Source organism: Tilletiaria anomala (genome assembly GCF_000711695.1).
Source record: "Tilletiaria anomala UBC 951 chromosome Unknown K437scaffold_48, whole genome shotgun sequence".
Lineage (NCBI taxonomy): Eukaryota > Fungi > Basidiomycota > Exobasidiomycetes > Georgefischeriales > Tilletiariaceae > Tilletiaria > Tilletiaria anomala.
The window spans coordinates 95,730-119,283 of NW_013546974.1; the positions used below are offsets into that span (position 1 = coordinate 95,730).

At 55.4% G+C, this 23,554-nt stretch overlaps 8 protein-coding genes across 8 annotated transcripts; 4 read left to right on the forward strand and 4 right to left on the reverse strand.

Moving 5' to 3' along the window:
* Positions 1-280: 280 nt before the first annotated feature.
* Positions 281-1,469, forward strand: K437DRAFT_268669 (5-formyltetrahydrofolate cyclo-ligase; the record flags this gene model as incomplete). Its single annotated transcript, XM_013387476.1, has 4 exons — positions 281-392; positions 483-611; positions 695-1,096; positions 1,183-1,469. 4 exons carry the CDS (start codon positions 281-283, stop codon positions 1,467-1,469), a joined length of 930 nt encoding a protein of 309 aa, XP_013242930.1.
* Positions 1,465-4,163, reverse strand: K437DRAFT_256902 (uncharacterized protein). Its single transcript, XM_013387477.1, has 2 exons — positions 3,351-4,163; positions 1,465-3,289 (listed from the first exon to the last, which is right to left on the reverse strand). Exons 1-2 carry the CDS (start codon positions 4,080-4,082, stop codon positions 1,496-1,498), a joined length of 2,526 nt encoding a protein of 841 aa, XP_013242931.1. The 5' UTR covers positions 4,083-4,163; the 3' UTR covers positions 1,465-1,495.
* A 65-nt stretch (positions 4,164-4,228) lies between these two features.
* K437DRAFT_256903 (Clavaminate synthase-like protein) lies at positions 4,229-7,250 on the reverse strand. The gene is made up of 3 exons (XM_013387478.1): positions 5,713-7,250; positions 5,565-5,647; positions 4,229-5,505 (listed from the first exon to the last, which is right to left on the reverse strand). Exons 1-3 carry the CDS (start codon positions 7,175-7,177, stop codon positions 4,519-4,521), a joined length of 2,535 nt encoding a protein of 844 aa, XP_013242932.1. The 5' UTR covers positions 7,178-7,250; the 3' UTR covers positions 4,229-4,518.
* Positions 7,251-7,517: 267 nt separating this feature from the next.
* Positions 7,518-10,838, forward strand: K437DRAFT_256904 (kinesin-domain-containing protein). The gene is made up of 3 exons (XM_013387479.1): positions 7,518-9,695; positions 9,756-10,139; positions 10,203-10,838. Exons 1-3 carry the CDS (start codon positions 7,554-7,556, stop codon positions 10,728-10,730), a joined length of 3,054 nt encoding a protein of 1,017 aa, XP_013242933.1. The 5' UTR covers positions 7,518-7,553; the 3' UTR covers positions 10,731-10,838.
* Positions 10,839-12,329: 1,491 nt separating this feature from the next.
* On the reverse strand, positions 12,330-15,659 carry K437DRAFT_130129 (uncharacterized protein). The gene is made up of 2 exons (XM_013387480.1): positions 12,499-15,659; positions 12,330-12,427 (listed from the first exon to the last, which is right to left on the reverse strand). Exons 1-2 carry the CDS (start codon positions 15,327-15,329, stop codon positions 12,415-12,417), a joined length of 2,844 nt encoding a protein of 947 aa, XP_013242934.1. The 5' UTR covers positions 15,330-15,659; the 3' UTR covers positions 12,330-12,414.
* A 985-nt stretch (positions 15,660-16,644) lies between these two features.
* On the forward strand, positions 16,645-18,772 carry K437DRAFT_130303 (alpha/beta-hydrolase). The gene is made up of 6 exons (XM_013387481.1): positions 16,645-16,777; positions 16,893-17,107; positions 17,194-17,408; positions 17,467-17,616; positions 17,696-18,384; positions 18,457-18,772. The coding sequence occupies exons 1-6, from the start codon at positions 16,759-16,761 to the stop codon at positions 18,603-18,605; spliced, it is 1,437 nt and encodes a 478-aa protein (XP_013242935.1). The 5' UTR covers positions 16,645-16,758; the 3' UTR covers positions 18,606-18,772.
* A 36-nt stretch (positions 18,773-18,808) lies between these two features.
* K437DRAFT_224731 (uncharacterized protein) lies at positions 18,809-19,956 on the reverse strand (the record flags this gene model as incomplete). Its single annotated transcript, XM_013387482.1, has 2 exons — positions 18,809-18,863; positions 18,944-19,956. 2 exons carry the CDS (start codon positions 19,954-19,956, stop codon positions 18,809-18,811), a joined length of 1,068 nt encoding a protein of 355 aa, XP_013242936.1.
* A 389-nt stretch (positions 19,957-20,345) lies between these two features.
* Positions 20,346-22,056, forward strand: K437DRAFT_256907 (uncharacterized protein). The gene is made up of 3 exons (XM_013387483.1): positions 20,346-20,522; positions 20,648-21,638; positions 21,713-22,056. Exons 1-3 carry the CDS (start codon positions 20,509-20,511, stop codon positions 22,043-22,045), a joined length of 1,338 nt encoding a protein of 445 aa, XP_013242937.1. The 5' UTR covers positions 20,346-20,508; the 3' UTR covers positions 22,046-22,056.
* The last annotated feature ends 1,498 nt before the right edge of the window (positions 22,057-23,554 follow it).

Consider the following 23,554-nt stretch of genomic DNA (forward strand, 5'->3'; position numbering starts at 1 on the left):
AGGTCCAAATCAGTGGACTTGACGGTGACTGAAGAAAGAAGATTCTGTGTGCCTCATGCAACTTGCTCGCCGTGCTGCTTTCGCTGGCGTCAGTTCTTCAACTCTTCTCTGCATCGAGCGCGAAGCTTCACATGCATTCGTCAGGAGGGCCGAATCAGCGAAGATAGCATCAAGCCGTCGAAGCGTCAGCTGGTGCAGCTCACAGGTTAACGCTGTACAAGCTCGACGAGAATCAACAAGGATCAGCGTCAGCGAAGTCATTTCATCCCCTTACTCTACGATGTCAGCAACGCTTGCGCCGCATCAGACGGTCCGACAACGCAAGCGGGTACTGCGCAAGGCCATGGCTGCGAAGCTCTCTGAAATTTCAGCTCAGGATATTGCTGCACAATGTTAGTCCGCCTCTGGCTGACCTCGCTGAAGCCATACTCATCGCGCCATGTGTGAATGATCTGATCGAATCGCGCTACCGTGCATCACAGCGTCCGAAGTCTCGTCACTCATTCTCAATTCGGATTACTGGGCGCAGGCGCAGACGGTGAGCATCTACGTCAATATGAAATCCGGTGAAATAATCACGGATCAACTATGCACCGACGCTTTAAAACAAGGTGCGCGAACCCCTCTGCGCTTTGTCACGTCACGGTTAATTGGCCACGGTCCGTGCTAACGCTACTTCCATGCGCCGGCATAGGCAAAAAGCTCTACGTCCCCCTCTTTGCATCACCAGCATCAACCTCAGAGCAAGGAAAGGAGACCGCGGACGCAGGAGCTGCTGTTTTTGCTCGCTCGAAAGAGTCCGCTGGCTTGTTGGGGCAAGCAAAGCTGACGCCACACTCTGCGCCAACGCCACCAACCACATCTGCGTCTACAAACGGCCAAGCACCTCCTGTCGCCTTTCCTGGTCCCCTGCAGGCGTCTAAAACACCGCCCACGACAGGTCAGGTGTTCGCGTCGGACATGCGCATGTTGCGCATTCGTTCTCAGCAGGATTTTGAGGACATGAAGACGAACAGGTGGGGGATACGCGAGCCGCTTGATTATTACGCGGTCGAGGGTGATGTGAGCGAGGTCGAGCCGCAACGGAGGGAAGATGGTAGGTGCAATCACATTTACTTTGCTGCGTGCACCTTAGCGCCATATTTGACAATCAAATTGCTATGTATACACTATGTCGCTCAGCTCTCGAGCAAAGCACAGGCGGCAACGGACTGGACCTGATTCTCGCACCGGGCGTCGCATTTGATGCAGAATGCGGCCGACTCGGACACGGCAAAGGCTACTACGATCGCTACATTTCTCGAACGACCGCGTTCAATGCCCGTAATGGTAGAAGGCCGCCAGCCGTTGTTGCACTGGCGCTACAAGAGCAAATACTGCCAGAACGGGAGCGCGTCCCTGCGGATGAGGATGACGTCCCTATCACAGCTGTAGCCACTCCCAGCGGTTGGATCAAGCGCTCGCCATGATGCTCTTAGATTGAGCAGCAATAACATTACATTGAACCAGCAGCTTGCATAGCCGCGCGCTGCCCCTTGCGCATGACGTTCTTTCTCAACTTGCGCACCCTTGTCCCCATAATCTGTTGTGGTGGGCCAGTACTGTTGCCATTTTGGCTGATCTGGTTCACGTGCATGTCTGGTGGAATTGGAAAGTCGAGATATGGCACTTGGCGAAACGGCACGCCGGAAAGCTGTGCACCGGGACGAGCGGCGAGCGTTCCCTCTTTGGCAGCTTGCACTAGCTCGCGGTCGAGAAATGCCCAAATGGGCACAGGGATTGCACCCTTCACCAAAGCGAGTCTCCCAATATGTCCGTTGAGCAGAGTCGGTGATATAGGCGTAAGGAGCTCAATTTGATTATGCACTTGAGAAATGCTGCGGATGAGAGCGAGACCGATGCAGGTGGATTGTTCGTAAGCTGGGTGTGCGCTCGTCTCGCTGCCTCCGCCAGCAGCAACCTCGACGATGGCGCAGATGCTGCAGTCCAGCGCTGCGAGCTGATGTACTTTCGGTACTGCTGCCCCAAATGGAAGTATGTGGACGCCGGCAGGGAAGCCATACTTGAGATCGATTTGGTACGGATTGATGGCGATGACTGGCGTATGGAAATCCCACATCGGCAGTTCATGAGATGCTGCAGCAGGAATGCTTTTCATATGCAAGTAAGACATCATGCTTAGTGTGCGTGTGTCTGCGGCCGCTAGATGGCGGGTCGAAGTTGAGCCAAAAAGTGGCAGTGGAACAAGCAAAGTTGAGCCGTTGCTGTGTCGGCGAGGGATGGAGATGGGCATAACGTCAACGCTCGAGTCGGCCATAAAGTCAAAGATGTGCGTTGCGTCGATGCGATCCTCCAGCTGAGCGAGCAAGTCTGCGCCCAAGCCTTTGACCCAGCCCATCGTATTGACGATCAGCGGGACGTTCGGCTGCACTGGGTCTGTCATCGATTCAGATTCTTCAGCACGGCGACCCCTCCGCGCAGGCGGCTCGATATTTTGCACAAAGACCAAGAAGTGGTCCAGGAGGTCAAGGACAGCCTGCATGTAATCTTGTGGCGCATCCGTAGGCGACACGTCTCCGACAAAGTGGGCTCTTAGCGGCTGTCTTGCAGTGCACCAACACGGGCCAACGATAAGAGGCGCGTCGGATGACGCATCGAAGACATGTAGTGAGACAATACCAGGTGGGCCAAACTCGGTTTGCCCCAAGTCAAGATCAAGGAACGCGACTTTGGAGAAACGACGAGTGGTGATCAATCGATTGAGAGCCATCCGAGCGATGGTCGATTTTCCCACTCGTTTCGGACCTCGTACCAAGACGGTCATCGCTTCCGAATCCTTGACGGCACATGTTTCGGCCAGCATGTCTAGCGCCGCATCCCAAGCTGGGACCGTTTGCTGGCCTGTGATCAGCCTCGACTCCTTTTCGACCGGGCAAAAGAGCGGCAGGCGCAGCTGTGAGTAGTGATACGACATTTCGGCTTCGAAAAGTCGGTCAGTCGGGAGCGGACACACAAGGCCGATATCTTGAATGCCTGACATGTGATGCGGCTGAATGCAGAGCACCGTGGTGGAAGAAGGGCCCAAGGTTGGCACTCCGGTGTTGGAATCGCCACTGATCGGTGAATCCGACCTCCGCACTGCCGTGATGACCGGGATGGTATTGCTGTGCGGAGCAATGACTATCATCTGGCTGGAAGACCCTTGAGAGGTTGATTGAACATGAGCTCCGCTGATGGATGCCACACCTCTGAGGACTTTAAGGCGCACAACACCGACAAACGCAAGTGTCTGTGGCAAGAGAAGATTCTTAGCAGTAAATTCAAGCGATACGTTTTCCCCAAAGGCTTACCTCTCCTTCTTTCATTCCAATGAGAATTTCTCCACTGCTAGACGTGGCTGGAATGCAATTCTTGTCCTTACCACCATAACAGGGTTGCCACGTTGTCAAAATTCGCAGTCCGTCCTCCATTCCCCGGACGTCGCGTGCCCGGGACTTGTCAGCTCTGCGACTGACAGGCACTGCAAAAGAATTTGCACGGTCCTCTCTATTCGCATCACTCGATTCTTTTCTACTTGTCCCGACGACCTCGTCGCCTTCTTCGTCATCCTCGGACGTTTCGTGTGAAGGCTCTGCAGATCCTTCAGCCTCTTCGTTTTGCGAGTCTTCCTCTTCCCTTTCCTCAGCATCGTCTACGTCGCTGGTGTGTCTTTGGGCTGCCGCAGCAAAGTATCTCAAGCCTTTCGACTTCTTCTCGAGTGAAAGCAGCTCAACTTGTGCCATTGTCGCCACACTTTCGACGTCATCCTCTTCGGACTGTGAGTCTTCATCGCTGGAGACATCCGGCATCTTTTCGACAATTTCTTCAGCTGCACCTTCCAGTTTCGCATTCACCAGCCTTTCGAGCCCTGATGCAGCGCCTACATGGCTGTCATTCTCGCTCGGTCCAACCAATCGAGGCTTTTTGCGTGACCCAATTCGCGAGGTGCCTGTGTCTTGCAATGCTGATGCTGCGGCTTGTGCATGCGCTGCCGCTTCGGCTTCAGCCTTGGCCTTACGAGCAGCAACTGCACTAAGCATCATGGCCTCTTACCAGCTGGACACCTATGAAGCAGCGAGCCACAATGGCACCTTGTTCCTCCTAGATCATAATATTTGCAAGCTGAAAGCAGCAGATGATGAATGTACTCCGAATTTAATGCAAAAAACGCAATGACCAGAAATTTGAACGCAGATGAAGTAGATACACGATGAACCAACATTTGCACGCTGTTGCATTAGGATTAGAGAGAATATATGGTTAGGGTTTAATGATTGGCTCTCCAAATTGAACCTGCATCGCCAGGGGGGTCACGTGATCATGAACTACCAACGTCATCTTCGTCTGAGGCCCTATCCGGCATCCTACTCTTGGTGGGTTGTTAACATACTAAAGACATCTGGCCTCTGTGGAGGCTCGTTCATGTACCTCACCCAACCCCAAGGACTGACAAGACTCTAATAATGACACCCACCAACATCATCGTGTACGCAACCCCAAGGCGGCAGCGCGTATCATGCCTTGCCAGCCCGTCTCGTCAGCTGCAGGATGTTCCGAGGGAACCGGGTTCGTCGTTTTGGCAGCTTTTACGATAGGTTGCTTTGCATTCTTACGCTTGGGAGCAACCGCAATCTTTGGCAACGGCTTTGAAGGCTCAGCTGGATCGGCCTTTGAGCGCTTGCCCGAGCCAACATCGTCAGCGGCAAGCGAAGCTTTGCGCTTTGGCTGCGCGGCGGGTGTTTTCTTTTGCTTCACGCCCTCCGATGTGATTGCGGAGGTTGCTTTGACCGCTTTTCCTTCCTGCTTGGGTTTGTGTGCCTCTTGCTTTTTGTCCAGCAGTTCTCTGAGCTCGACAAGCATGGCTCTGCCATTTTTGGCGTTGTCTTTCGCTAGACCAAACGGAATTGCTTCCTTCGCAGCCTTGACTTCTTTCTTCAATGCTGCAGGGCCGTGAGGAGACTTGGATGACCCTGCTGCAACCTCATCTAAGAGTTCGATGTCGTCCTCAAGCATTTGCAGAACCAGCCGCAAGCCCGGAAAAACTTTTCTACGAGGGGGTAAGACGGGAATTGCTTCCAGTGGCGATGCCTGCGTGCAGCCCTTCAACCGCCCGGTCCAATTGTGCGCGACGTACCATAACAGCCGCTTCAGATGGGGAAATTTGGCTTTTCTCTGCACGAGACTCTGATTCTCAATCTCGACGAGACGGAGCTGCATTGCAGCGCCCAAGTCATGAAGGAAATTGCCGCCCACAACAAGAGTATCTAATGGCGTGTAGACCGCGTGGATCCAACCGCTTGGAATAAGGAGCGTGTCACCCGCGAACACATCGACTCGGGTCAACTGCTCGAGATTTTTGCCAAGCCACTCCACATCTTGCCGGGTGGAAGAGGACCAGAGGCGGTACTGCTTGAGATTGCGGGTCGTCGGCGGAGCGAATAAAAAAGTCTTTTGACCAAAGACGACCTGTATTTACAAAATGGTGAACCGCGCGGTCTCTCTTTCGGGCTTGATGGGCGACTTACATGATAGTACACCGAACTAGCAGCAAAATCAACGTGAAAGTCCGTATACGCTCCTTGCACCCCCATCAATACGTAACGTTGCACTGAAAGGATCATTCAAGTTGAGTCTTCACCATCGGACGGTGGCTCACACACGGAGGGTCCTCACCTTTCGGCCAAGACGTTCCATCGCTGCCTTTCATAGTCGCCTGAGCAGTGCTGATCTTGTCACTAGGCCAGTCTCTCGTGACCCAATCGAGCTGCCGTACCAACTCTGGTGCCTGGACGAACTCCTCCATGGGCGTGCCGCTGACCTCGAGACTGATGACGTTCAAGACTTTTCTTCGTTTCTCTGCAGCAGTATAGAAGTACTCTGCCCACGTGGCGAGATTCCAAGCGTGATGTATGCGGCCGTGAGTGACAAAATTGCTGGAGGTCGAGTTAGTCGAGGAAAAGGACGATGTTTGTGACTCGACATCAATCACCTCGATTGGTGTATGGTGTCCGAGCACGTCCGCAATGTCCCAAATTGTCATACCGGGCGGTGGGACCTGCATTCCGGGGATGGATGTACGAACTGGTTTCATCCCAGGTCGCAGGCGGCTTGCCGAAACAACGTCCCCGCCTTTGGAATTGGCCGGTTCGATGGCAAACGCGTCGTGACGATCTGCGGCTGTGGGCTCCTTCTGCTGCATTGCAGCAGGAACACTATTTGGAGTAGTTCCTGGGTCTAGGTCGCATGCTTGTTGAATGTCTTCCAGGCTAATGGGTGCAGGCTGAAGTTCGGCTTCGCCCCCGCTGTTTGAGTCCGAATCTGACTCTAAGCCCGGTTGATCCGCCTTAAATTGAGCCTTCCGAGCCTCTCTTTCGCCACGCCGCTTTTGAGCATTTTCCTTACGAGAGCGCAGCTCCTCTGCCCTCTGAGCTTCAAGTTTTCGTCTCGTGGCGCCTGGCACCAGAACAGGGTTCGCAAAGGCCGTTTCATCCTCTACGATCCACCTCATGTTCCATTCGTATCCATGCATACGGCGGTAGCGATCCGGCAGAATCTTGTCGTTACACTCCAGCACAGTTTTCCACCTTTCTATCGCATTCGGCGGCCGGCCTTGCTCGACAGCGGCATAGTCGACGGCTGTGCGCTGTCGGCCCGTGCGACGGGGAATGGGCTTCAGCTTGTTTGCAAGCACCATCACTCGCCTTCCATTGTCTTCGGAAGGTGCTTGCACCGAAGCATCAATGCAAGGTGGGCAGTACCACCGTGAAAATAGCTCGGGGTCAAGAGACATGCAGTGCGCATGGTACCAGGTCCGGCAACTTGATTTGCTGCACTGTATCCAGCTGACCGTGTCTGCCTGGCGAGAGGATCCCGTTTGCCTGAGGAGCTCTTCCAGGGGCGGACATGAGGGACACAAGGTCGGTAGTGGTCGAGAGTCAAGCTGATCATGTATGCCTGAGGTTGGAGCTGCTTGAGGTGTTGTGACTTGCGACAGTTCGCTCGTGGAAGCCAGGGCCATGACTGGAACTGACATTGATGAGGCTGCGCCAGCGCTCAGGTCGGAACCAAGCGCGCGCTCTGGCACGTGCATGAATCCGCCGTCATTTCTGCAGAGTTCTACAGTCCCGGAGCTTGCCATCCTTCACGGCAACACACAGGCAGCACATATGGCGAGTGTCATCCTTGTACAACTATGCCCACTAACCCGCTTCGTGCGCCTTGAATTGGATGCCTTGAAGTCGACTGGTCAAAGTGTTGCAACTTTCAACTGGGACGCGGCATAGGCGGCGATCGGCATTTGGTGAATCCATAACGGCAACCGGGGAAATGGATCACGTGATCTACAAGACGCGTCACACGGGCTGAACGCGACCAAAACCAACATCCCAATACGATGTTCGGGGGGACAAAGTACCTTCCTGTACATAACGTTTCGGTGTTTGCTTTTCATCTAATGTAGGCCAACACCACGGGCTGATCCTAACCGCAATACGACCGTGTGGAATATACCCACCATGGATCCAGCCAGGTCATCTGAATACACCAATGGCCCTATGCCAGTCATATCCGCCAAGATGTCTGGGCTGCAGCCTTTCATGCCAGTCCCTCGACATCGCACCTCTTCGACCAAATCCCTTCGAAACGCCGCTTCGAAAGACTCGTTCGAAGCGAGCCTGTTTCCATCGAAAGTGCTGGGTGATCCATCCTTTGCTGAGAGCTCAGATTCAGGAAAAGAGTTGAAGGTGCTCGATATCTACGAATCTTTGGAGGACATGCCGGCGCCGATACCCGTCGCTCGCGCAGATGAGTCGGTCCGGAAAAGCGCCAGGGTCGCTCAACACGAGAAATCCTCCTTACGTCTGACTACTCGTACGCGTCCAAACTTGAAGAGCGCCTCGCCCCTCAAGGCCGCGCTTACCTCAGCGACCCCTGCGCGAGTAGCACCTGCCCCATTCAACCTCTCGCCTTCCAAGGCTGCCTCGCCGAAAGTATTGGCTCCACCTACCTCTTCAATGAAGGGGAAGTGCGTATTAGAAGATTTTGAGGGCCCCAGGCCGGCATCCCCAGCCTGCACAGCTGCCCCCATCATCCGCGCCAAAGTAACTCAGGGTCTCTCGAGTCGTATGACTTCGAGAGCTGGACGTGGGGAACGTGTGCGCCCGGTATCACCGCTGAAGGAGTCCACCAGACAAGGTTTGGGCATACAGCTCGAAGAAGCCCGGTCATCCGTCGTCTACGAATTTGAAGACAATGACCTTGCTGATAGCTCTTTTGTTTACGATGTACCGCGAGAGCTGGGTCCGGGAATGGCGTCAGACGAGCCAGTTGCCAGTAACGCACAACTGGAAGAGCAAGAGACAGTCATGGTCCACGTTCGCTTGCGACCTCCAAAACCACAGGAAGAGTGTGCTTGGCTCACCTCCCCTTACGAATCGTCCATCACACTGGCACCCGCAATCGCAATTACGCGAACGCAACGCGAAGTGGGTCACCCGCATCAGTTCGATGGCGTCCACTCTGGCTCCTCCAACGCCGCTCTTTACGCCGATGTTGCCCGTCCATTAGTTCGCGCAGCATTAGCGGGCTACGATGCTGTCGTCTTTGCGTACGGTCAGACGGCTTCTGGAAAGACTTTTACGCTGAGTGGCGACGAGCAAGGTCAGGAAGCTGGCATCATCCCGCGGGCTGTGCGTGATGTTTTTCGTGGCATCCAGCAGAGCGAGAGCACCCGCGAATATCTGTTGCGTGTGTCCTATCTGGAAATCTGGAACGAGAACGTCAAGGACTTGCTCGATCCCACCAACGTGCCTGTCGTTCGAGATGACAGGCGTAAAGGTGCAAAGGGGACCCTCGTCAAACCCCTGCGGGAGGAGATCGTCACCTCGCCTGCAGCCGTGCGCGATTTGCTTCGAAGAGGGCAGACCAATAGACACGTCGGCGCAACGGACTGGAATGAGCGATCATCAAGGAGCCACACATGCTTCAAGATGACTATCGAGAGCTGGCAAAGATGTGTCGACATGAGCCCAGGCAAGGGTGGCCGCAAAGTACGAATTTCGGAGCTCAGCCTGATTGATCTGGCTGGCTCGGAAAAATATGTTTCGCAAGGTTCGGACCGGAGAACAGAGGGTGCTCATATAAACAAATCACTACTCACTCTCGGCAAGGTGATTCTGTCACTCTCAGAGTCCAATGCTACTAGATCTGGTAACAGTGCAGCGCCTCCGCAGCACATCCCATACCGTGACTCCAAGCTCACGCGCATCCTGCAGAACAGCCTTTCTGGAAACGCCAGGGTCGCAGTTGTATGCACGCTCAATCCGTCACCCAACGCCGTTGAGGAGAGTATTAGCACGCTCAACTTTGCGCATCGCGTCAAGAAAGTGACGCTGCATGCCAAGCGCAGGGAGATCCAGGAGTCTAGCATGGGCACTGGAGGAATGGGGCACGAGGCACAGGCACTTCTCATGCGGTACAAACTGGAAGCTGAGTCACTGCGAACGCAGGTTCAGCAAATGCAGAGCGGAGATGAGCGTTTACTTGAGGTTCAGAGGCGCCTTGACTTGCTGGAAATGCTCAAAGTACGCGGAGGCGACCGCGGCAAGCGAGGGCAGCCAAGCCTCAATGACGCAGAAAGCGATGAGGACGTAGAAGAGGTGAGCTGGATAGCCAACTCTTGTTAAAAGGTATTAGTCTGACTCGACCCGCTATTGCAGTTGAATCATCTTCCGGCTCGCCCAGTGTCACCTATGAAAGGCGGATCCGCCTTCGACTTTGACGAGCCTTCCCATCTGCTGCGTGAGAAGCTGTTCACTGCCGAAGAGCGTATTGCCCAGCTAGAGGAGCGGCTTGCAAATCAACCGCAACTCTCGCAAGAGGCGCTGAGCTCCGATGGCCAGCTGAAGCTCATTGCCGAACTCCAAAGGAAGGTCCAGGAGCTCGAGTTGGTCTGCGAGGCGCAAGCGGCTGATCCGCCGCCCAAGGTGCGAGAAGACGTAGAGAGGGAGTGGCAGGGAAAGGTGGATGAGTTGCAGAAGAAACTCGATCAGCGTGAGCAATTCGTCGCTGTTCTGACTCGCCAATGCGAGGAACTGAGACAGGTACGCAGTCTGTCTTATTCACGAGAGGAGCTGGGTGTCTAAAACTTCCACGCGCACTTACAGGCAAAGAAGCAGCTGTGGAAACTTGCTCATGGAAAGACTGCGGACATCTTTTCCACCATACATACACCATCTTCCTCCCCTCGACCAGACCAGCCGGTAAGGCCGGCTTCGGTCGTGGGAACTGTTCGCATCGAACCTCCTAGCACCAGCGCTAGCCCTCTACTCCGCAAGGCGCTGGCAGACCAGCAAGGAAGGGGAAAGAACCGCCACCCACCGCCATCTCTGCCAAGCGCTGCTCCTGACAGCCCATCCTTGAGCACTCAGCGCAAGCGCGGCCGACGATCCCACTCCTTCAGCGCGGTGGACCACCTGCAAGTCATGGACCAGATCGCAGCCATGGCGGACACCATGCTTGCGGCCTCGTCCACGTCGGAAGGAAATGAAGATGTGCCGCAGCGAAGAAGTGCGCTCAACAGTGGCAGCGACCTCAAGGCCGAGAAACTCTTCCTGGACGTCAGCATGCGTGATATTCATGCCGAAATCGCGACTGCAGCACGCGGCAGACTGGTCAGCGGAGAGTTGAAGTAAGGAAGGCAAGTTGTCTTTGGGTAAAATACTAGATTCAGCTGTCCGCTCTGCCACCGTAATTTAAATTGCCGTAGCTCATATACCATGTATCAAGTCTCCAGCCTTGCAAAGATGGAACTTCGCAACATCGGTCGCGAAGCCCCTCGATGACTATCGCTCTCGTCGCCGTGGTCTACAAGGGACTTGAACAATGCAACATCGACCTGAGAGCAAAGGAAGGTGCTTGTGAGAACGGAGACGAGCTCTTCAAACATGGGATACATCTCACTGGCTGTTTGAATACCGCAAAGACGCTGATGGTTCGTAGCACTTGTTAGTCCGGAGTCTGAGCCGCAATGTGGCCTCCGAAGGGGGACTCACTGGGTCGCATCATGTGCCGTCCGGAATTCGCAGCGAGAGCAAAGGTCATAGCTGGCCGTACAGTTGCAACACCGCAGCCTACAATGGAAAAGATCAGTCTGCAAGCTGGGCAAAAGCGTATCCATCAAACCGACTCACCAAGCGCCTTCGATCACCTCAAAGCAAGAGTCGCACAATATCCACCTGGAGTAAACGAAACTTTAACTTTATCTCCGCAAGGATCCACAACACCGGGCAAACCCTCACGGATGGATTAGATGCGCTATTGGGACCAAGTTCAGCTCCGTCATCCGCCGCGCCTGACCGATGCGAGTCATCTCAATGTCGCGCGGCTCGCGTTGACTGAGCCAGCTGTGCACCGGTCGTTGGATTGAGTATTGCGGAGGCGAGCCACCAAGCGAGTACCTTCTAGCAGCGATGCGAGTGGCCTCGTAAAGTGCCGGCAAGAGCGGTCCGCCATCAGTGAGGCCGGGGTCGAGCAGTGCGTGCGACATCGACCGTGCAATCTTGAGGAAGAAGTGGGAGGGGTCGTGTATGAGAAGAGAGCTAACCTCGCAAGATTGGCATAGGCTGTACCCGAAATGGCCCGAGGACGAGCGGCTGAGAGGGCAGCGAGCGCATAAGAACCTTGGGCCGCCGGCGAGATCTTTACCGCATTCTGAACAGCCTGGTGGGGACTGCATTTCCAACCGTGCTTGAACAGAGCCATTACTTCGAGACAAGTTAGAATCTTGGCGGCCAGATGGGACCCCAGGTGAACGGCTCATGGCCAGGGTGGGAGCGTGCGCGCGACTGGTCACCTGGTCAATCAGCCTCGCTTGTGCTGCGATGAGGGAAGAGACCACTGAATTGACTAAGCGGCGATTCATCGGAGCGGCGAGCTTGATCATGATGTGCGAATCAGAATGGTCCAGCCCATTGGCTGGGGAAGCCGAGAGGCCGCGTTCCTCGCATATGCCGCAGAAGTCGGCTCCGGCGGGACAGCTGGCACAGTGAAAGCGGACACCGATAATAGGGAATGTGTGGCATGATGCGCACTCAATGCCGTTATGCACCGGGTCTTCGATGACCGGGACATCAATAGCACCCAACGGGATAGATGGAGGCAGAGCAGGTGGCGGCGGCGCAGGCATCCTCTTGAATAGATGCGGTGCGTGGCTTGACACGAACCGCTGTCAGCTTGGCGCTTGCAAAGGCTACAAATACTACTCACAGCGTGTGTACGCTGAGGAAACAGTCGCCGCAAAGCTGATACTTGTCGCATTGTGAGCACTTAAAGCGTCCCCCCAGCCACGTGTCCTGTTCACATTGCTCGCAGACTGCGTCACCCTCTTCTTCTGTGTTCACAAATATACCTTCGGTCAGCTCGTAGACCGACACCATTGCACATGCGCGCGCGCGCACTCACTCACCGACAGATCTCCAAACACCGTCCTGATATACTAGCTCGAAGAAGGTGTGCCGCTTCTCGTTCCGAGTAGCGTACTCAGCGACATGCTTGGACCCGTGCTCGGCGATGCAAACGAGACACAGCTCACAGCCTTCGATCTGCGGCGCAGACGACGTGTTGCTCGAACGTCGTGCACGAGTGAACACGTCATCACCTCTCTCTCCTTCTCCTCCTTCTCCACCATCGTGTCCTTCCCTCAATGCCTGAACTGCTTCTTCTGTTTCGTGAGAGGTATCCCCAAAGACACCAGGAATGACAGAACTTACTTCGCACACCTGACTCTGAGACCAAGCAGAAGGCAAGTCGTCCATCAAGTCATCGCGTACACATGCAGAGGCTCGCGATGTCGGCGTGGATTGCTGCCCTTCGCCTACCAGTCTCTCGCCTGCCCATCCATCTTCAGCCACTTGAGGCTGTTCGCCGCTCGAACCAGCCATCGAGGTAGCAGACGAAGCGGAAAGCGACGCCCTGCGCGGTCCGCAAGTGTCGCAGACGTAACGCAGCGAGTCGGCTTGGAATGGCGTCGAACAGATTGAACATCGACACGAGCACTCGTCCGGCCTATCTTCTGCTATGAGGTCCAAAGCGATTCCAGTTCCTTCGGCCTTAACTACGGCCACAGCAGCCATGCGGCAGGGCTTTTGCTGCATGATCTGCAGCAAGCGCATATCCTCGTCGCTGTACTTCTGCTGCGGCGGCTCGCTAAGGGGTCCTCGCACCACGCCTTCTGGGGCGATATTACTGCCGCTGGTCCCAGCTGCGTTGGATCTGAGCCTTCCCTGTCCGCGATGATGGATCTCTCCGCGACTCGCTGGCCTGCTCCCGCCTCCACCACTGCGCGAAATGGTCCCGCGCGAGTCGTCCGATTCCTCGCCTGCATCGTCATCCAAATCGAGCGGATCAAGTCCGCTGCCGAACAGCTGGACGGACTGCGTGTCCGCATCGGACCGCCTGCCGAGCTGCGAGAGGCCCTCGTCGAACGTCAAGAAAGGGTCAACCTGCCCCGACAACAAGCTTGTGGCGGAGAGGCAAGGCGATGAGGACTGCGCTTCCTTGGTAGAGCGCCCCGGCTCTGATTTTGCTCTGACTCGTGGAAGCCCATCTGTAACAGCTGGCGCTACTGCTGTTGACGGAGTATCAGTCAACACGTGTTTCTTCCCAGCGTGAGGCTTGTGTCCGTTCAACTGCAGCGGCATATCTCCGAGTTTGCGCTCGTTCAGACCGCCCTGCCAGACTTGAGCCGGCTCGCTGCGCCTGCGTCGCCAATCTATGCGAAATCGATCCGCAGCAGACATATTCGAACGATTTGAGGGAAAACTTTGGAACGGGGCACCAGCTTCATCCGAATGCGACGACCGATCGCCTTCGCCACCGCTCTCACTGCTGCTGGAGGTTTCTCCCTCACCTTCCCCCTCGCTCTCCTCGCCCGAGCCAAGCATGTGTAAATCAGAGTAGTGTAGACTGTCGAGGTCCGCATCGCGTCCCTCAGCACCTTTCGCAGACGCCAGCTCCTCTTCGTTGAAGCGCACTTGACGCTGGTATTGTGGCTGGTTCGTCTTCCTGATGCGATGTAAGTGCTGGTCGTCCTCGCGCGCATGCTCGTTGTGCAGTCGCTGACGCGGATCGCGTTCGCTTTGTATTTGGTTCCTATATCGCTGCTCGTTAGAATCCTTTCTGAGTGAAGAAGTTGCTGAGGCAGAAATAGAGGGTGACTGCGAGCCAAACGTAACGATACTGCTACTGTTGTAGCCGCTATAGCTGCCGTGGCTCAAAACACCCATACTCCCACCGCTAGGAGAGCGGCTACCGTCCGCGTATTGGTCTTTCTGAGCGCGGGCGTGACCGTTCGATATGTGCATCCTAGCGTGTTCGTGCTGCGAACTGTAGGAGCTGTATCCACTATATGAAGAATTGATCAAGCTGCCCACCTCGCTTTCCAGGTCCAAGTCTGTACCCCAGTCAGAAAGGGTGATGGCGGTCCGGAGCCGCGCGACAACCTTCATCTGCACGAAACGCTGTTGATTTTGCTCCTCCCTACGCAGATGTGATGGAAATGAAGTCGAAGATTCGCTTGAAAAGGCTTCATCGAGGGTGGACGGTGTAAAGTACGCGATCGCCTCTTGCAAGTCGTCTTCGGAGCTAATCTCGCACTCCTCGCCGTCGTCATCCGTGTAGGATATGTCAAACGTGGTGCGACTGCGACCCGGGTGGTCGTTTGGTCGTATATGCCCTGCACAGTCATGCATGGAAGAGGATGAGGTTAATGACGCATGATGCTCGCAATAGCTTGAGGATGGGCTGTACTCCGATCTGCCATCAGCAAACCCGTTGATGTGTGCATCATGACCCCCACTACGAGCGCTTGAGAGGTCCATCCGATGGCTCCAGTCATCCAGGAGCTGAAAAGAGCGCGCAATCCTCGCTCGAAAGTCGTGGTACGTGACAGATCGATGACAAGGGAAGCGGAGGCGCTTTAGGCGATTGTCCGACGAGCACTTGACGATCAGCGGGATGGACAGTGGAGGAGGAGCACGACAATGCGCAGAAATCGAAGTGGAAGGCGTCGCTAGTCCTTCGAAGGAGGTTTCTGAGGTCTGAACTGTCGAACTTGCTTCTTCGGAGCCGCCATGTTCGAATGTCCAACATGCAGAGCTTGAAGGCGCCGAAGTGTCTATGCTTGACACGTCCGACGGCGGCAGTGCGACGCTGATAGAGCTACTATCACTGCAAGCTTTGCCATTGACACCACTGCTTTGCCCGTCAGCAGCGTCAGTGATTGGTGGTATCATTGTTGCCCCCTTTCGTGAAGCTTGCCTATTATAGAAGTGATTTGGTCCGCTGCCGCTGAAAAAAGCGATCCCTGGTAAGCATCACATCGGTCGCATGCGGCGGTACCAAGGGCGAGTTAGCCGCCTGGCAGGCTTCGCGACCCGAAGAACGAAAGCGCCAAGGAGCAAGAAGCTAGCTAGAGGTGCGGAAGAATTCTCAACAGGTTTGCCCGCTTGCTCGCTATTCCGTATCTTCCGTAGAACAGGCTGCGAGAAGGGCTTGTTATCAAGCGTGGAATGCATAGTATTTGATCCTCGGCTCGCGTGCGCAGCAGTCAAGGTCCCCTCGTTGCTGCTGCGGAGAGAGATCAGCAGATGCATCCGCAGAATGTCTGGGACGGCGAGAACGACTTCAGAAAACACCGAGTAACATTTACACAACCCTACTGCTTCTCGCTTTTATCGGTTTCCCCTCGGCCTCCTCGTCCTCATCCAATTTCTTCAGGGCTGCATGTAACTCTTGGGTCTCCGGGCGACCTCTCCGCCCCCCATCATCGTCGTCTTCGTATCTCCTGGTACAATGTGGCCCATGGCACGGTTGTCTGTTATCGGCCCCAGCCGCAAAGCAGATAACAATGAATGAGGAAAAATGATTATAACCGCCTTTCGCCCGATCCCTTTTCATCTCCCGCAGACAAACGCTACCCTCCGCCACGATTCTTCTATCCTTCATCAGCAAACAAAGTCAGCCGCCGATGATGTGAGGACTCGGCTTTGCTGGAATGCAGCCTAAGCCCCAGTCAATCTCATTTGCTTTCTGCTGGTATGCACGCCCTTTCTCCGGAACCGCATGGTACATCCCTGTTACCTTGGCACACCCGCCCCTTGGCAAAGCTAACGCGCACGAGTGGCTGTCACATGCCACAGCGGAAAGCTAACAAGCATCTTTGGAAGAAATCTCTCGGCTCCAAACGGCACACAAACTGGATTTGACCAAGATGAAACCGTCCGTAGATCGAATGGCTTCAGCTTGTCGTGTATCAAGTCACTCGAGTTCGCAGCATCAGAGGGAGGAGCGCTTATAGCCTTTGGCAATACGGTCTCTGTGGCGATCCGCGATTTTGACGAGCCATGCCGAGTTTCCCCTTTTCGCAATGCCTTGTGATCGCGCTCTCGCCACTTCCAAGCTGAAGGGGCTTGGTTTGCACAGTCGAAATTGCATTTACCCCACTCGACGACTCCCAGCTGGAGAAACAATGCTTCGTGTTTGTACGGCTACACCTCGCTCCAAAAACTCAACGATCAAGAGACGTGCAATCCTAATCATGCCACTAGTATCGATACGTTTGGCGCGCTCTGTGCTAAAGCCTCCCTATTTACAGTGCCAAAGGCCTAGCGACACGCTTTAGGGTCATAGTCCCTTTTCAGGGCGGGAACTGCATATTCCTTCATGAAAGACGCTATAAATAGCAAGCGCTTCCGTGCTCGCCTTGTGCCCCAACCTGATTTAGATCTCACATGTCTTTCCTATCTTCCTCTACCTCGCCCTTCTGTCCTTCGCCTCTCTTTGGCTCTCCTCTTCAGTCCCGTTATCACGGACAACAATGCAGCTCATCACCAAGTCCCTCATCGCCGGGACCGTTCTCTCGCTAGGTTCCGGGTTTGGCACCGGCATCGGCATCGCCTCGGTTTCGGCGGAGACGCACCTAATGTTCAACACATCTGCACAGTTCAATTACAACGCGTATCCGTGGCATCAGTCCTTCAATCTCCTCTGGGAAACCCTGATGAGTATTCGAGTGAGTGATCGAATATACACGGATATCAGGCAGTCGGTCTGGGTCTAGCATGCTGAGGCCTGAGGAGTGTACGCACCGTATAATAGACCCGCATCGGGATCTGGCCAACGGACACGTGGACAAACTACGACGATATCGAACTCATCTTCAATAACCTCAAGTCCGCGTATGGCAACGTATCTCCCAATGGATTTGACCAGGACAAGTGGGCACTTCCCTTTCTCCAACATGGTAAAGAGCTATATAGTCAGGCCAAGAGCTACGAGGGTAAAAACAACACGCTGGCCAGCGAGATGTATCTGTGAGTGTCTCAGTGGCATGGTGAGTTGCGACCGAGCAAGACTAAACATTTCCTATGGTTGCCTGCAAATTCTTATTTCCTTGTTCAGGCGCACTGCCTCGGTCTTCCGACTTGGGTGGTTCCCCTGGGTGCACTCAAATACGAGCCATTCGTCCCTCAAGAAGGCTTGTTGGGACCTAGAAAAGCAAACGTACGAGCGCGGACTGGCGTAAGTGTGATATGCGGCTCATTTCTCCTTCCGGCTCTTTGCCTGACGCATGGATGCTTTCCTTTTCTGCACTTGAAAGCCTCGCGCACTACAGCTTTGAAACCGTCAATATCCCTTTCAAGTTGAAACCGCACGACAGCGTGTACGACACGATTCCGATCTACGTGAACTACGCGTTGAGCAAGGGAAAGCGCAACGGCGGCAGCAACCGCACAAAGGCAAAAACGGTCATCCTTGTTTGCGGGCTGGACCGCTACCGCTCCGGCCAGCTCACAAATGTACAGCTGCTCCTCTCCCTCGGCATGAATGTCATCACCGTCGACATGCCGGGCACAGGGGACGCGCCGATCACCGGTCGTGACACGGGTGCCGACACGTTGCTCTGGCGCCAGCTGCTCGACTGGATCGAGGCGAATGCCGGCGCAAAGGGCTTCGACAAGGACAATCTCTGGGCGTGGGGTACGTCGACGGGGAGCTACTGGTCGATAAAACTCTCACGCGCTGAGAAGAACAGGCTCAAAGGAGTCCTGGCACAAGGTGCCGCGAGCCACTACACATTCACCAGGGACTGGCTTGAGTCGGCCGACCACCTCTCGTACGCCGTCGACCTCTGGGCCCCACTCGCCTCGACCTTCGGATACGTTGACGATAAGCATGCTTTCGCCGATGTGGCTTCCAACTATTCGCTGCTTAACCAGGGCGTACTTGATCAGGACGCCGCTAAGCTGCTCTCCATCAATGGTGTCGAGGATACGACCTTCCCCATCGGTGAGTGCGATCGTGATTCCACGGTCATATTGAGCAACGGTGACTTCTAACTGCTTGCTCGCTTCGTTGTAGATGACACACTGATCCTGAGCTACTATGGTAAAGGTGCCTTCCTCCGCATGGCCCCGGGCTTCGATCACATGGGGGAACCTGCCGCTACGGAGTGGCTCCAGAATTTCTGGGCCGCCGTCGCGGATGGGAGTGTCGCAAACAAGTATTAAACTTGTTCATCTCCCGCCATTGGCCAGCTCAGGAATGGTGCTCCAGAGGTCATTGTGGAAAAATTATGTCAAAGGCCCGATAAAGCGATATGCAAAGCAAATGCGAATAAGAGTGGTGCTGCAAGCATGCGATAGACTACACCGAGAAACAAAAGAACTGCTAATGTGGCTTTTTAAATGTTTCCATCACCTTTCTTCTTGTTTCACTTGCGACGAGATTGCTGCATTCCAAGGATCTGGACCATGCGGACGAAGATGCTGGGTAGAATGAAGGAGGATGAGATGCGATCAGCGAGCATTCCGAATAAAGAAACGATGATGAAAGGTGAATGACTCACTTGATGAAATCAAGCTCGAGGCCGATGCTTTCCCTGAGCGGGTCCGGTCGGACGACTCCCTGCTCAGCGAGACGCGCATGCTGCAATACCTTCTGGCAGTCAAAGAGGATAAACCCGCCAAACACCGCCAGACCGCCGTACAAGCTGAGTGCCTCGGAGACTGCGAGCGTACGCAGGTAGTGCGCAGGCAGGATAAGTGGGGACAAGCTGGAGAGTGCGACAACCGTGACGCCCGCAAGGAGCGGACCGCCCATCCAGAGGAACGCGTCATCCTTGGCTGTAGCGCCGACGTAGCACAGGCTTCCGACGACGCCAGCGGTGTAGAGGCCCGCTCGTGCCAGCAGCGCGGGCGAGAAAAATAGCAGCGGGCTGAGCACGGCAGCTTGGGAGAGATTGAAAAGGCCCCAGCAAAGGTACTTGGCTGGAGAGTCGGTCGGCAGCGATTGCGCGCCGATCATGCCTCCAATCGAAGTGATGAGTCCGAGGCCGATGACCATCCACGGGCTGGTGGTCATCAGACGGATGGAGAAGCCGGTGCGATGCAGCGCAATGGCCGAGAGCGCCGTAAGCGTAAGACCGCCGGCGAGCCATTGGAACGTCTGGTGCAGGTAGTGCGTCGCATAGTCGGACAGCGGGTGGTCGCGTTGGGGACGGTTGAAAAAGAGCTGAGCGGCAAATGCGGCACCGGCGACGATGCCAGCGTTGATCAGCAAACGAGACCAGCCGCCAGGCTGCGAGAGCGAGGTAGGTACACCGAGGCCGGGAGATGTATGAGGGGCGCTGAGGAAGCTGCCACCAGTAACAGGCCCGCTGCCGTTGATATTCGACGCAAAGCGACGTTGGGCGAACAAGACGGTGGTGTTGCTGCTCCTGCCTTTTGGAGCAGCCGGTGCTGCCTGCCGCGCAGCTGACGAAGTGAAGTTCCTTCGCGCAAGCGATAAGATGCTGCTGCTATTAGGCTGGGGTTGGGTGAGTATATTTGTCGCTGGCTTCCTTGAAAGCGAGCTGCGCATCAACGTCAGAGGATTCATGCCGGCCGGAGTGGCTGCCCTGCAGAAGCTGACCTGCAACGGCCGCATGAGTCCGGTTCGCATCGCCATCTCGCACCGTTGAATCGAATGACCCTTGTGATGAGAGCACTTGCCTGTCTTGGCACTTTCGGTCTTCTGGCGAGCGCGTGGACGTTGCCACCATGGACGGCTTGCTCGTTGAACAAGTGTGAGAAATGAGAATGTGTATGGTGCAGCGCTTTCTCTTCGAAACATGGTCACGACGACGTCACTGATGCCTCGGAGGCCTCTTCACCCGCCGATGCGCCGTTCCGCTCACACTCGATTCGATGAGAATCAGCTTCTTACTATTTGATTGCATGTGGACCACACTTTCCACGACATTCCATGCAGATACGTTCGCGGTATGATATGCCACTTCACGGTCCGAGTATCTCTGTCGCTCGGGTCCTGTAACGACGCTTCCGATCGTGGTGCAATCGCCCCAGAGCCGGAAGACCATCCGGGTGCCCTGCAGTGAGCCTGCCATCCAGCGGTGATGTTGGCGTGGAGAGAATGGGCGCGACGATGTGAGAGGAGATTCGCATTGCCATGCAAGCTTCGAAAAAGAGCGCTCTAATATGTCTTTACCGCTATTTATACATGCTTATTCCCTCAAATATTCCGAATGCGGTCTCTCGTGGGACACCCGAAGAGTATTGCGGCTGCCGCATCTGACGTCGCAGCAGTTTCCGCCGACTTACCAGCGCCTGCAAAACGTACACTCCGCGCGCATCACGAACCGTTGGTCCGTCGAGATCCGCTCTTTTCAGCAGACGGCGCTGCACGCAGAGTCCTACTTTGCCGCTGCGGATCAACTGGAGCAGCATGGAAGTGCTGCTCCATCAGCGACGGCGACGACGGCCGCGCAGGCTACATCTTCCTCGAGCATCCGTGCGCGCATGTGGCATCTGACAACGAGCGAGTTCCCCGGGAAAGTCTTTGTGTACGTCGAGTCGCCTCTGCCGACAGAGGCATGCGCGCCAGGCGCGGATGCGATCAACAGCCATGGTACGAAAAGCAAGGGCCGCCGCGCGCTTCGACGCACTCTTTTCGTCGCAACTTCATCGCTTGCCTTGCTCATCGCCAAGGCTAACCTTCCACGGCCGCTCGGAGGAGATAGCGGCGGGGCAGGAGCAGTTAGTGGTGCAGCTGGTAGCGGGGGCGGCTCCATAGGTAGTGCTGGAAGTGCTGGACGAGCGGAGCGCGATAGGGACGGAGCTAGCGGGGCTGTTGGGCCTGGTGCCTGGATCGCACGAGGAAGCGCGATCAGCATCGAAGGCGTCATACTCGACTTGCCGGACCGGCCCCAAGGTGCGTATACGGGCGGATACGGACACATCGCACCGTCCCTGCCACCGGCGCCGCCGCCACAGACCGATGGTCAGCTTGAGAATGCGAGCACGAACGGCCAAGCACAAGCACAAGAACCGGCACAGGAATCCGCCATCCAGAAAGGCTATGGCTCAAAGTGGCCGCTTCCATCAATGTGCGGTACCCACGGCATATATGGTACACGGAATTCGAAAACGAACGTACTGCTCGATAGCGAACGCGGCCTCCTGGACGATCAGGCGCCCCACGAATGGGTGCTACGATTGGGTCAAGTCAACGTCGGGAGTCGCAATGCGGGTGCATTGGGGCAGGTGAGCATCCTGAACCTCGAGCGAGTGCATGTGCAATCTACTGACACCTCTTTATCCCTTTTGGGACGCGACAGCTGGAATACCTTCCTATCTCGTCGGCTCGAAGCCCAAGTTCACCTGCACAAACACTCCCACGCGCGTTTGCCGCCTCGCTCTTTCCCGAACAGGCGAACACCGCGACAACCGGCACACCCGGCCTGTTCATCCATCCTCCGCCTAGCGCACAACTTGCGCGGGAGTTGGACCTCGATGACGAGGAAGAAGACGAAGAGGAAGGTGCAATGCTCGATTATTGGGATGACCAAGAGGAAGGCCTAGCCACAGCGGAGGACAGCCGTGCCGTGGAGGACATGCGGCGCACAGCTTGGATGTACTTTCAGACACTACGCGCAGAAGGTATGCTGTGATGTAAACCTGGACTATTTCACATTGCTCGGTGCTCGGTTCAATGGTGGAATTTACGACATTGCATGAGCAACAGTTGAAGACTGCCAGTGGCGCAGATAACGACCACCTGCTGGAATTTCCGAACACATTGTCGGTGGCAAAACATCCCCTCTTCATTGGCGCGGCCTAACATCACGGTTAAAGGAAGGCCGGCCTCATTGAGAATGCTCGATATCCCAATTGGTCACAGATGCAACGATCTTGAACTTTGTGCCCATCGGGGAAGGCTGCTCTATCCATTACCTACACGGTCCCCCAACCTGCTCGTCTGCATGCCAGATGGAGCTTCGTTGGCGATGCGCGAGTACTTACTGCATGCTCTACCAGTCATTGTGTCATGCCGCGACTTTTGGTCTGCTGAGTCGCTGCATACGCATGTCCCGTAATCGGGACGGGATGACGTATTCAACAATTTGGTTTCAGACTAAGGTTTCTTTTTAATAGACTTAGTTCACAAGCATGTACCTCCAATGCATGCCACCAGCTGCCCGCCATCTGCAGAAGGTGCGCCTACTGGCGTTAGGCTGTAGGCAAGCACCAAATGATGTATGTTGGACCGGCGGCCGGGGGTGCTCAGTGCAGACCACCTTTCGGCCGAGAATATGTCCGTCCACATTCAGACGAGTGTCCTCGCTTGCCTCCTTCATGTGCTGTACATATAGACTGGTGCGCCACATGGTGGTTGATCTTTATCCCGTGCAAATGTCGTTACCGTGTGGCATCACTCGTGTACATACATCCTTGACGGAGAACAGAATGGGCTCCAACACCGTTGCTCATGACCGACGCTATCGGCAGCGGCAGCGGCGACGACCAGCGGTCGGCTTGTCCAAGGTGCCACCGCCGGCTGTGCACTTTCCGCTTTATGAAGGATGAATTCTTAAAAGGATTTCTTTGGGTGAGCTGCAGAGGACCCCCGTCGGTCGTGGCTCAAGAATGAAGCCTCCAACATCAAACTCTGCACACCTTGCCGGACCTCCTCATCTGGACATTGCAGCGCGCTTTACCACTCACACTGAAGATTTCCCTTTAATATGGCCGCACTAAGCTACGAGCAGCTCAAAGAGACCGTCGATAATCTGTGAAACGGACGCGTCGCAAAGAAGGCCGCCTATTTTTGAGTAAATGCAGCTTGCCGCTCCTTCAAGCGCGGACAAGGGCCGAGGAATCCCCGTACATATCTATGAGCCGCCGAATGGGAAGGACGGCGCAAGGGACCAGCGGCGATCAGCTAGTGCGTGCGAGTCGTTGTTCTCAGAGCTGTTGCCCGTTGTATTCTCACTGCTCCATTGCCCCACTTCCTTTTTGCCAACAGTCACGGGCCTGGATTCGTCATGCCTTCCCTCGGCCAGAATGCTGCGTGGTGCTCGCGCACCGCTCGGCGCCTTGGCATTCGCGTAGTGGATAGTGACTATGCCAAAGCGCCCGAGCACCCCTTCCCGGCGTGCTGGCAGGATGCAGCAGACGTG